This window comes from Ruditapes philippinarum, unplaced genomic scaffold (genome assembly GCF_026571515.1).
Source record: "Ruditapes philippinarum isolate M1 unplaced genomic scaffold, ASM2657151v2 ctg809_1_1_1_1, whole genome shotgun sequence".
NCBI classification, from domain to species: domain Eukaryota; kingdom Metazoa; phylum Mollusca; class Bivalvia; order Venerida; family Veneridae; genus Ruditapes; species Ruditapes philippinarum.
This window is the reverse complement of record NW_026855838.1, coordinates 1-13,432: the sequence shown is the minus strand read 5'-3', so window position 1 is coordinate 13,432 and position 13,432 is coordinate 1. Positions and strand designations below refer to the sequence as shown.

Here is a 13,432-nt window from a genome sequence, read left to right as displayed (position 1 = left end):
TGACATCTCCTCATAAACCACTGAGCCAATTTCATCCAAACTTCACAGGAATGTTCCTTTGGTGGTCACCTTTAAAAATTGTTCAAAGAATTTTATTCCATGCAGAACTCCGGTTGCCATGGCAACCGAAAGAAAAATCTTTAAATATCTTCTTTTAAACAACCCTAAGAGCTAGAGCTTAGATATTTGGCATGAAACATTTTCTAATGAGTGTCTACCAAGTTTGTTCAAATAAAAGCCCTGGGGTCAAAATTGGCCCCGCCCCAGGGGGTCATTGATTTTCCCTATATGCATATAGTAAAAACTTAAAAAATCTTCTTTTAAAGAACCCAAAGAGCTAGAGCTAAGATATTTGGCATGAAACATTTTCTAGTGAGTGTCTACCAAGTTTGTTCATAATAAAGCCCTGGGGTTAAAAATTGGCCCTGCCCCAGGGGGTCATTGATTTTCCCTATATGCATTATAGTAAAAAACTTAAAAAAATCTTCTTTTAAAGAACCCAAAGAGCTAGAGCTAAAGATATTTGGCATGAAACATTTTCTAGTGAGTGTCTCTACCAAGTTTGTTCAAATAAAAGCCCTGGGGTCAAAATTGGCCCCGCCCCAGGGGGTCATTGATTTTCCCTATATGCATATAGTAAAAACTTAAAAAATCTTCTTTTAAAGAACTGTAAGAGCTAGAGCTTAGATATTTGGCATGAAACATCTTCTAGTGAATGTCTACCAAGTTTGTTCAAATAAAAGCCCTTGGGTCAAAATTTGCTCCGCCCCAGGGGGTCATTGATTTTCCCTATATGCATATAGTAAAAACTTAAAAAATCTTCTTTTAGAGAACCCAAAGAGCTAGAGCTAAGATATTTAGCATGAAACATTTTCTAATGAGTGTCTACCAAGTTTGTTCAAATAAAAGCCCTTGGGTCAAAATTTGCTCCGCCCCAGGGGGTCATTGATTTTCCCTATATGCATATAGTAACAACTTAAAAAATCTTCTTTTAGAGAACCCAAAGAGCTAGAGCTAAGATATTTAGCATGAAACATTTTCTAATGAGTGTCTACCAAGTTTGTTCAAATAAAAGCCCTGAGGTCAAAATTGGCCCTGCCCCAGGGGGTCATAGATTTTCCCTATATAAGCAGAAACAAGGCTCATTGTGGATGGATCTCCTGTTGGGGTAGGTGGAGTTCTCGAGCAAAAACAAAAAGATGGTACATTTAAACTAATAGCGTATGCAAGTCGTATCTTGTCTGATGTAGAAAGGCGTTACAGTCAAGCTGAGCGCGAGACCTTGGCAGTTGTGTATATTATACTCAGATTTCATGTTTATCTATGGGGAATTAATTTCACAGTCTTGTCTGACTGCAGATCCCTTGAGAAAATTTTCACTCGAAGGCATGAATCAACCCCAAGAATATTAAACTTGGTTTTAAAAGTACAGCCATTTTCCTTTCAAGTACAATTTCTACCAGGTTATCTGAATCGGGCAGATATTTTTGTCCAGAAACCAATTAGGGAAACAGATGATTCAATCTGTAGCCAAACAGAAAATTATGTGCATCTTGTTACAATTGTTCTGTCCCAATAGCTGTAACCTTAGATGAACTTCAAGAATGTTCACAAAGTGACCCATGCCAGTTTGAAACAAGTACGCACGTTATCTAGAGAAAAATCAAATGGGAAAAATCGAAGCAATTTAAACCTATTACCAGGTCAGACATAATCTTTCGGTCAAAGATTTCTCTTATCTTGAAGGGTAATAAACTCTGCATTCCAGAGCATTTACAATCCATGTACTTCAATCCGCCCACTCATCTCACATGGGAATACAGAAAATAAAAAGGCTAATTAGAGAAAAAGTTTGGTTCCCAAACTTAGACAAACAAGTAGAAATCATGATAAAATCTTGTCATGCATGTCAGATGGTGTCTAAAACCCCGCAAGAACCTCCTGTGGTAATGACAAAACTTCCATCTTCCCCCTGGAAATAACTAAGCATAGATATTATGGGTCCTATAAATAAGGAGAACCTGTTGGTTCTGATAGATTATTACACTAGTGGCAATTCTAAAGTCAACCACAAGTAATTCAATCATAAATCAGTTAAGTAAATGGTTTGCAATGTTTGGATATCCCAGTCAAATTAGAACGGATAATGCACCAAATTTCAGAAAACAAAAATTGGAGAGAAGCATTAAACACATTTTTGCCACATTTCAGAGCAACACCACATTGCACTGCAAATTTTGCAACAGCATTTTTGATGTTTAACAGAGATATTAAAACAAAAATTACACAGTTAGAAAAAATAAGAGTTAACGCAAAATTGAGATATAGGGACAAGATACAGAAACAAAGAATTCAATATTGGGCAAACAAACATATGGCCAAAGGGTACAGAAAATTCAAGATAGGGCAGAGAGTCCTAATTCTCAGACATGAGAAAAATAAAGGTAAAATGTTAACTAATTGGGCAAATGATATCTGTAGGGTTGTAAGTCAAAAAGGCACATCTGTGAAGGTGATAAGTACAGGTGGCAACATTTATTACAGGAATGTAAGTCATGTAAAATTATACTTTGGATAATAATTGTGTTATCAAACAAAGGGTGTGCTGACATAAGAAGTTGGATTATATATTGTTATATTTATCTAAGGTGGAAGGTTTCAGGAGGTACTATGCACAAGAATACACATTAGTTACTATTTGGAATATTCCTAAATTAAAAGCTGCAGAAAAACTCCAAGGGCTAATGTATTATTTTTGTACTTAACCTTTTACCCCATTGCGAAAAATGGCCGTTTTCATTGAAAAGCTTCCTGTAACAAGTTCAAACTGCTATGAAACTATGAAAAATGCTTCAATACTAATGAAACTTGGCACAAATGTTGACTACACCATAGCCTCTGTAACAGCATGCTCATGGTAAATTTCCTGTTACCATGGCAACGGGGGGGGGGACGTCTCAAAATTGCTAAAAATCACTTTTGTGCATTGTTTTTTTCCATGAAAACTGATTTTTCAAAGTGTGCTGCAACTTCTCAATTGACTTGAGATAGAGTAAAAAGGCTTTTCAGCGTCGGTTACTAGTTACCGGCTAAGATCGACCTAGAGGCCATTTTTTAGCCTGTCAATGTCCAAAATTTTTCTTTTTGCGATGAGGGGGACTCCGCCCCCCTTCAAAACCCCCCAAACAGAAGGGGGCACATCCCCTTTGGCAACGCCCCTGATGTAATATTTGGATGGGGGGACGGCGCCGAAAAAGTGGTCACTTTTTTTAACACATTTCTTAACGAAAACAGTGTTTGGGGGATCTAAATAAGGCTTTTTTCACTGATTGAGGCCTCAAAAGGGGGGGGGGGAAAAAGCCGTCGAAACACGCTTATATAAGGGAAAAAGGTTAAAAAAATGATGAAAACCCTTGGAATTACAACAAAAACTTTTAGATTTTCCATGTTAATACATGTTCTAACACAGGAAATTTGGTGAAACAAATTGTTGTTTTTTGACATTTTTAATTTTTTAAATTAACTCTTATTACCCATGAGCATATTCTGAAAAATAGCCGTTTTCATCATTGAAAAGCTTCCTGTAACAAGTTCAAACTGCTTATGAAACTATGAAAAAATGCTTCAATAATAATGAAACTTGGCAACAAATGTTGGACTAACATAGCTGGCTGTAACAGCCATGCTCAATGGTAAATTTCCTGTTAGCCATGGCAAGGGGGGACGTTTCAAAATTGGCCAAAATCACTATTGTGCATTGTTTTTTTCCATGCAAAAAACTGATTTCAAAGTGCTGCAACTTCTCAATGAATTGAGAAAGAATAACAAGGCTTTTCCAGCGCCGGTTACTTGTTACGCCTAAGAATCGACCTGAGGCCTGTCACAATGTCCAAAATTTTCTTAAACGATGAGGGGGGAATCTGCCCGCCTATCAAACGCCCCCAAACAGAAGGGCGGCACATCCCCTTCTGGCAACCGCCGCTGATGTAATATTTTGGAATGGGGGACGGCGCCGAAAAAGTGGTCACTTTTTTTAACAACATTTCTCTAACGAAAAACAGTGTTTGAGGGTCTAAATAGGGCATTTTTCACTGATTGAGGCCTCAAAAGGGGGGGGCAAAAAGCTGGCGAAACACGCTTATATAATTTACTTGGACTGCATTGGTGTTTAAAGAAATTGCCATGAAGTTCCGGCGGATATGCTTTGTCCAGAATTTAGCCTTAAATGTGATGGATTAACTATAAGATATATAGTACGAAAATTCAGTGGGCCGTCTCCTAACCATAATCCGGAACATACCGTATCCGGAAGGTACGAGATTTAGTCGTTTCTTAGCCGCCATTTTTTGTAAGAAGGTTCTGGCACAGGAACTTGAAATTCTATCAATATTAATGATAATATCCAAAATATACCCCCTAAACATTATTGTAGTATTCGTAGGTTTTTTGTCCGAATACTAGTCCACCTGCATTACTGCAGGGAACCAGTCCCAAGTGACGTCAATTCCATATCCGTTCTTCCTGCTCTCAAACAACCTGCAGCTGTTGTGTTTTTGCTAACAAGAAGAATCTGTGCCATCACCCGAAGTGAGCGACTGTTGCAGTTTGCCTGCGGTTGATAATATTATATATCATCTTAGTTAGGTGAGTAATACTTTTGTATAAATAAACATCTTCAAGAAAGTGCTGTCCTCCAAATTAATTTAATATAGTTTTTTGATATTTTAAACTAAACAGCATATTTCACATTGAATATAATTAACTTCTGTTTTAAAGGGACTGTTGCATTATTTTGTTAATTATCAGGCAGAGACGTGACAATATATAAGAAGATTTTTGTCTTTCGTATGAAAGTTCCTACCACATTACATGCTTTAAAAGTTAAAAAAGTTTCGCATGAATAAAGTTATTGGATTTAAAATATGCCAGAAATTATTATAATATGATGTTTTCAATTTTCAGTCTACCAAATATTTTATACAAAATGTCGATTCCATACGAGTTTGTTGACTTGAACGAGAATAGAATGAATATTTCTGGCCATGTTATCCAGCCAAGTGATGTTCAGCCTCAAACCGCCCATTCAAGTACAAATGAAGTATCTCTTACTTCACAAAAACAGAATCCACAAGGGAAGCAACCTGTTCCAAAAGGATTTACAACTCATCCGACATTGGACAACTTAAATCAGCTTCCCAATCCAAAATTACATGATGAAAAATCAAAAAGTCAAGTACCAGCAACCACAACTGATCAGGCAAGGAAAACATTCACAGAAGGTCCGTCAGTACTACTGACTGACGAGGCAAATGCAGAGGAATTTGGTGTGGATTTGAAAAAGAACACCAGTCAAGAAACGTTTGACGTCCCAAGCAACAGATACACACCAGGGTAATGCTATTTACATTACTTGAAATGGTTTTACATACGTTTTACTTTGTGTTTTGTTGTATCATCCACAATTTTGCAAAAATTTGATGTATTTCTTATTCAACAGGAATGAACATTTAAGCAGTGTTCCCACTTCTATTTTTCATTGGGGGTATTTTTACCCCTTACCTTTGAAAACTGGGGGTAAAATAAAAATTTCAGGGGGTACAGTAAATTTTGTACAAATATTTATATGAAATTTAAGGATAATTCCAAAATCATACATCAGACAATTATGCTGTTTCCTTCAAATTCACTAAACCACCCCACCCGGGGGCCCCCCCCCATTAAGTAAAAATTCATTGTGACTAAACAACATAACTGGCCTTATTCTCCATCTCAATTAGAAATAGACCATTATTTAAGTTATTTAAATTCATAAACAGCATATAATTGTAACATACACACCTTTGATACAAAACAAAGCTTCCCTTTTGTATTGATGTTTTTGATTAACAAAATCGGCATCGCGAAAATATTGTGACAAATGAAAGTTCGTCAGTTTTCTGCAGAAACATCACAAATTCCCAGTTGTTGCTGATTACAATTATATTAGAATTAATATTTTTTTTATATTTTAAGACTGTTTTTCATCGGCTATTCTTACAGGTATCGTTAAACAAAAATTTCAAATTTGTAATTTACGGCAATAATTCCCAATGGGGGTCTGTAAACTTCATTGTGAATTCGTGAGAATTTCTCACATTTCATCAATTTCAAATGCACTTTAAGTGATTTTTTGTTTGAGAAATTGCTCAAAAGAATAATTTTTTTAATTATACATGATTAAGTTTCCGACGTTTCTGTGCGTATTTTTAACCCTCTTGCCTAAATTTCTGTACGTGAATTTTGTTATTTATGCGTAAAATACGCACATATGTGCGTAAATGGGAACACTGATTTAAGGTGTTTGAGATTATATTATATTTGACCTATCGCATGTAATTTTTGTATACATATTGTAAATTATTGACTATTTTATTTTGTTCAGGATGGTGAAATCTACAGGAGATCGTGCACTTGTAGATATGGTGAATGATTTACCAAATCTTATTGAAGAAACAGGGTGTATTGTTGATAAGGTAGGCACATATATCAGTCTTCGAATTAACGCCAAGTCTCCGAGGCCCGAGGCCACTAAAATTTAGCATCGGTACCGGTGATTATTGCAAGGTTGGTGGGTCGATTGGCCAGTAGATTTTTGCCATATGAAAAAATATTATAAGAAAAAATTCATCAAAATATATGAAGAAGGGTTCTCTAAAAAGATTGATCTTTTTGCGCTTTTTGCAAATGAAACCCATCAATTCTGTCCTAAATGTTCAAAAACACTGCGAGAGATGTCTAAATTGTATTGAGTATTGGAGGCTGCCTATTTTTTCTTGGAATTTTTCCGTACCGCACCGTACAGTTTACGGAAATTAACCATTGTTTATTATGGTCATTATTTAGGCTATGATTTTGTGATTATTGAGTTAAGTAAATATTTTGTGTGAAAGTGATTTGTTTAAAGCAAATTGTGTTTGTTTCATGTTCAATTCTAGATCAGTTTTTGTGCTAAACATTTGGTCCTTATGGGATTTTTCAAAAGCTGTCAACATATGGCCGCGAGAATAACAAAGAAGTATTATGCTTCTTTCAAAAGTTATCAAGGGAAGCATGATAAAATGTTTTCCTTTACCCATCAATTTTTTACCTAACCCATCAATTTATTACCTATCTATGCATTTGGTCCGGTTAAAAATCACCAGGTCCAGTAAGATTTGAAATTTTACTGGCCCGACTGTCCTGTGCTTTTAAAAGTTTTTCGTGAAGACTGATATATTATATACATGTTTGTTAATCTTTAATTTGCTACATTGTGAAAGTATTAAATATTATAATTGATATAACCTTTTTTCTCAAACAACATTTATATCACTGATACAGATTATTTGCCCAGTAAGTGGTTGTATAAAAGGTCCTCTAGACAAGATGTGACTCTATTCTAAATTGCAGTAAAATTACAAGAAAGATTTCAATCTAGTCTCTGATATGGCTTTGTAGAAAGTATGAATATACTAGAAAGTCCTATGTCTGTACCAAATATCTGACAATTTTGTGTTTCTTCAATATTATAATGACTATGTTATTTTTTGATAAAAATACAGATGAGCAATAGCACATTTTGAATAAAAGGGTCTGTCATTATATTGCTGAATTTTCTCGGGAAAAAGAATTCAATTATAATCTCCTAAGTAAGTTTTATGTCCTAGGATTTAGACTTAAGACTCTATGAATTGCAGCCCTGGTTTGTGTTATTGTATCATGAAATACTGCACAGTCACTGGTGTTTTCCTTCTTTATTAAAAGGAGACAAGTCGCTCATAGACCTTGTATAAAACCAATCACTGATGAATTATAGTCCACAAATGAGATAATGAAATGCTGACATTGTGACTGTAATGAAATAAATATAGAAATAACTTGTCATTTTCATGTTATCTTGAAGAAAATATGATTTTATACATATCTTTCCAGACATGTGTCCCCGGGCCAGATTGCTATGAAGAGAATGTACACTTTGTGAGGAGAAAATGTCTTGGTCGAGGTTCTTTTGGTGAAGTCAGTCTTTGTGAGGATAAGATAACACAAAAACTGTTTGTCATAAAACAGGTATTAAAACATATAAAAACTCCTTATTTTATTCCTGGTGAAGGTTAAAAAGGGTTTTGTGTATGTTAGATGCTTACTACCTAAATTGTGGTGCTAAATGTAAAATTATATGTTATAAAATTAGCAAAATGTAATTAAAGTGAGTACTTTATACGGTAGTCAAATAACTACTTTGTTTACATTTTGCTGTTACTTTATGGCAAAAGAAAATTCAGGGAGTTGGCAAGTGAGTAAATTTTTGAAAACTAAAATGGGGAACCAGAAATAAAATGCTTTTGAAAAATAGAAGTAAACGAATACTATAGGGCATAATGTGTCTTTGATTTATGCTTTCCTTATTTCAACACACCAATCTTCTTCTGTAAAATATTTTCCAGTAAACCACGTGCATACAAAATCTGGTATTATTTTTGGATTTGTACAGTTCAAACAATCTTGTGGCAACTTTACATTTACAATAAAGCTTAAAAACAAATAAACTGTTCATCATTATGATGTGTTATCACCAAACTTTGTGTGTCCCATTCACCTGGACAGAAAGAGCTTATGATGTGTTATCACCAAACTTTGTGTGTCCGATTCACCTGGACAGAAAGAGCTATCATTTTAAAAAATATTTCAGTATTTCAATAAAACCACATAAATATTTTTTTCTTTCTATTGAGCGGAGCAATGCCATTATCACCAACTTGTTATACTTACAGGTGTCAAAGAATAAGTTAAGATCAAGTGAAATAATTGTACCATCTAAACTGAAGCATCTTAACTTGACCGGGTTGTATGGTCTTATACAGCGTGCCGGTAAAGACAAGGGAAATCCAACCATGGAGTTGCTGCTTGAGTATTGCGGTGAGTTGTTAAAAGTTTGTTTGAATCCTGTTACAAATGTTAAATCTCTTTTATGTGTACATTTCTGATGGTAAATGCATATGTTTTTTAACCGGAGTATGAATAAATGGACACTTTGGCTTTAAATAATATACTGGAAAGTTACCATATGACCTGTACTGTGAATATGGGCAAAATAAACAACATAAAGAAAGTCAATGAGGTTGTGTAAATGTAAATGCTTACTTTTATACTTTACAAGTATGTGATTTTTACTTACCATCTTTATCCAAATCGAAGCTTCAATTTTCCGTTAACTTTTAATGTTTTTATTTATTCATGAAACCCAGTGTTTTTCTCAGTCTTTTGTTGATTGGTTCTGGCGTCATATTGCTATTATTTATGAAAACAGTTCTATGATTCTGTTTGTGCTTAAATCATGTGTTGGAAAATGTAAGTAGGCCTACTGTATCATGGAAATCACTTTAATATATACAGTCTGATATAAGATTGCCTCATCACAGCTGACAGGTCTTATTTAGTCATGCAATTTTGCATTTTCAATTTCAACAAACCTTTTTGCTTTGTAAATGAGTCTTACTTTCTGCACTAAATTTGTATGAAATAACAAATATATTTTAGGGCTTTCTATAAAAGAGTATTATAAACAGAATAGAGTTCTCACCGATGCACAAAAATGGGAAGTTTCAAAGCAAGGATGTGCGGGCTTAGATCACATGAGCAGTAACAACATAGTGCACCTGGACATCAAACGTAAGTCCATTTTGTGACATGTATATTTGAGCCGTGTCACGACAAAACCAACATAGTGGGTTTGCAACCAGCATGGATCCAGACCAGTCTGATCAGGATCCATGCTGTTCGCTGTCATTTTCTCTACTTGTAATAGGGTTGGTAAGCGAACAGCATGGATCTTGATCAGACTGCACGGATGCGCAGGCTGGTCTGGAACCATACTGGTCGCAAACCCATTATGTTGGCTTTGTTGTGACACAGCTCATTTATGACTTCTACGAGCATTGTGTAATGAGGGTTTATATGGTTACAACAGTGCTCTGTTGGCCAAGTTTTTATGACTTTTCTTTGAATTTTGACAAAGTTATACCCCTTTTTGACAAACTTGTATATTTATTTGAATATCTCTGAAACCACTAAATGCATTAACTTGAACATTAAAATGTAGAGAATAAATGTAAATCATCATCAACACTTCATCATACCACATCCTAAAGGTCTTTATTGACCCTTATTAAGAAAGACCGGTAGTACCATTTCAACTTCATGAATTCTTGATTGCATCTTCATGATTTCACAATTTTAATGTCATGAATTGTCGTTTTCAACATACGGAATTCACGATTTCAACTTCACAAATTTACGATTTCAACTTAATGAATTCACGATTTCAACTTCACAAATTCAACTTCTATTTCAACTTCACGAATTTACGATTTCAACTTCATGAATTCACGATTTCAACTTCAGGAATTCACAATTTCAACTTCATGAATTCACAATTTCAACTACACGAATTCACAATTTTTATGCCCCCACAAAGTGGGAGCATATAGCGTAACCCCGTTGCACTTGTCCGACCCTCTGTCTGTCTGTACGTCCCGAAATTTTGTGAACGCAACTCCTCTTAAACCGGATGGCAGATTTTGTTTAAACTTACAGGGATGAACAACCTTAATGTTTAGATGGTAGTAAAGGAAGGAATTTTTGTGCGACAAAATTTAAGAGAATTATGGCCCTTTGTTGATTTTTTCACTATATACCATATAGAAATTTTGTGAACGCAACTCCTTTTAAACCGGATGGCAGATTTTGCTTAAACTTCCAGGGATGAACAACCTTAATGTGTAGATGGTAGTAAAGAAAGGAATTTTTGCTGCGACCAAATTTAAAAGAATTATGGCCCTTTGTTGATTTTTAGTTTTCAACTTGTGGCACATGTAGTGCAAAAATTATTTGACCTAGAGTCATAAGATTGACAGAACAGTGGCGTGTGGGGGCATTCGTGTCCTATAGACGTATTTCTAGTTTCATCATGATTTGAACTTCATAAAGTTGAAATCGTGAATTCATAAAGTTGAAGTCATGAATTCATGAAGTTAAAATGCTGAAAATTGTGAATATCGGGATATCATGAAGCTGAAATGTTCCCACCGGTGATAGTACTTATTACTTCGTGCAATTAATACCTACTTCCATGTGTCAGATATTCACATGAAAGTGGATTTGTGCACATTTTTAATATATAATTATTACTTTAAACAGCGGAAAATATTTGTATTGACGTGTGGGCTGATGGATCTGTTGTAGTAAAACTGACGGACTTTGGCTCATCAAGAAGACTCTTAGAAGAGCCACTAAAATTTGTTGGGTTGACCCCTGGATATTTGGCGCCTGAAGTTTGCAAGATGTTGCTGCAACGCCAGTAAGTTCTTGAATAGGCCTATACCATTTTTCTCCTTTTTGAAACACATGGTCTTGAGGCAACTTACAGATTTTTGTACAGCCAGAAATTATTGCTTGCCACAAATATGTTTATGGTATGAATGAATGCTTGAATGAAGGATATATTTAAGAAATGAAAAAATTGTAAGGTGGTGACTTTGATTAAATTGTCAGTTATGTTGTTCGATTGAATCCTGTCAGGTAAAGTAAAATATTTCATGCGAGGAAGCTATCTGACTAGCTAACAGAATGTCACTGAGATAGCTTAAGTCTTCTTAAACGAGTAAAGCGTGAAATATAGTTGCAGTAGGACATTTACCCGTGTTAGTTTGACTTTTGGCCATATAAGAAAAATTAATATTGAATGTATAAACATTTTTTGTTTGTTTGTAAACTTTGCATTTTGACCGTGTTTAACTAATTGTCAGAAGTCTTAAGTTTCGGATATTTCTTTCATAAAGTTTCATGACTATTGTCATTTTCTCTTTTGATATATTTTCCTCAGGTCAGTTCGAAAGTTGGATATAACAGGAAAAGTTGATACTTTTGCCTTCGGACTCGTGATAATGTTCTTATATAAAGGGTACCATATCCTTGTCAAGTTCATTGACAATGGGAAACAATCGTTAAGTCAGATGCAAATGAAACTGATCAAACTGGTAAGAAGATTTTACAAATCTAAGTAGCTATGACCCTGTCTATCTTTTAAGTAATTGCTTTTTGGTAAATGAACACAATTAAAGGTTATAAGGTTATCAAACCTGATCTTTAAAAAAGATACTATTTCTTTTGCAATGATGCCGGTATTGTGCAAACAATAGAAACATCCAGTCTGATATGCAAGAAATTATCGAGTCTATGCTAAATAAGTACAGAAATGCATTGTCTCAAACTTTAAGTTCAGTACGTCTGACATTACGGACAAAGCAGTGCTTTGTTATTTGAACATGAAATTTGACTGACATATTGCTTCAAAGTGCTGCTAAACCCAAGTGACACAATTGCATTGCTTGCTATTTGAATTTAAGTTGTCAATTTAACTCTTGTGGAGAAATTAATGAGACAAACTATGTATTAATTGACTCGAATTGTACACAATTTGTTTTATATCAGAGAACGGTCTTTCTTGTTTTGATTGATTTATTTTTTAAGCTGCTGAGTATTCAAAGAACAGTATGGTTTTGACTTGTTAAAGTGATTTTATGCTCATTCAGGTAATGAACAGTGGATAGGCAATAATAAAAGTAACTCGGCAATTTGAAATAACTGTGTTCAATTTATTTGTTATTTCAGATGGCTGACAGTCGTACAGAGTTTGTCCATGACCTGATACCAGACGAGTGTGACTTTAAAATGAGATTTCTTCTGAGGGAGCTGACTCTACTCAACCATCATGATCGGTTCAGTGCACAACAAGCTCTAGGCTACATTGAAGGTAAGATAAAGCTTGAAGGGAAATTCACAATCCTCAACTCACAATTAAAAGATGTACGTAAACTTGGCAGTAGTAGCAATATCAGCGGATGACAGCTGTACTTGTAGTCTAACAACAATAGATATCACGTGTCATGCTCTTAATGATTTTTTTAAAAAGTGTTTTAAGGACAAACATTAGCCTATTAGTCTTTATTTGTAAATGTAATCAATATGTATTAAATTGCTTGTTGTAAAGCTATCTGGAATGTAGTATAGTGGACTCCCACTAAAGTATATGAATCATGTCACGGGGCTCAAAAATAGTCTTGTTAAGGTCAGAGTGTGACAAAGAAAAAGTCGCAGCTTTCCTTAAAGTTTAAATAAAAGGATACTGACAAATATTCTTTTTAAACTACATGTTGTACAAAAGCTTTCTTTATCCTAAAGATCTACTTTTAATAAATATAGTTGAGATGAGACTATGAAACGTTTTAACTTAAACTATTTTGCAGAAATAGCTAAAGATAGTATGGAGAGCGAGAACGACCCAGTAGAGAAAAGAACAAAGAGTGCTCCTGGTATGGAACTGAGTCCTTTCAAAAAGTGTTTACCAGTAAGTTGA

At 34.7% G+C, this 13,432-nt stretch overlaps 1 protein-coding gene across 1 annotated transcript; it reads left to right on the top strand.

Moving 5' to 3' along the window:
* Window positions 1-4,308: 4,308 nt before the first annotated feature.
* LOC132744563 (myosin light chain kinase family member 4-like) lies at window positions 4,309-13,423 on the top strand (the record flags this gene model as incomplete). The annotated part of the gene is made up of 10 exons (XM_060733319.1): window positions 4,309-4,644; window positions 4,963-5,391; window positions 6,422-6,512; window positions 7,951-8,085; window positions 8,790-8,934; window positions 9,556-9,687; window positions 11,215-11,374; window positions 11,900-12,053; window positions 12,688-12,829; window positions 13,323-13,423. Coding segments are annotated over exons 2-10 (1,467 nt in total), but the record flags the coding sequence as incomplete, so codon positions are not given.
* Window positions 13,424-13,432: the final 9 nt, after the last annotated feature.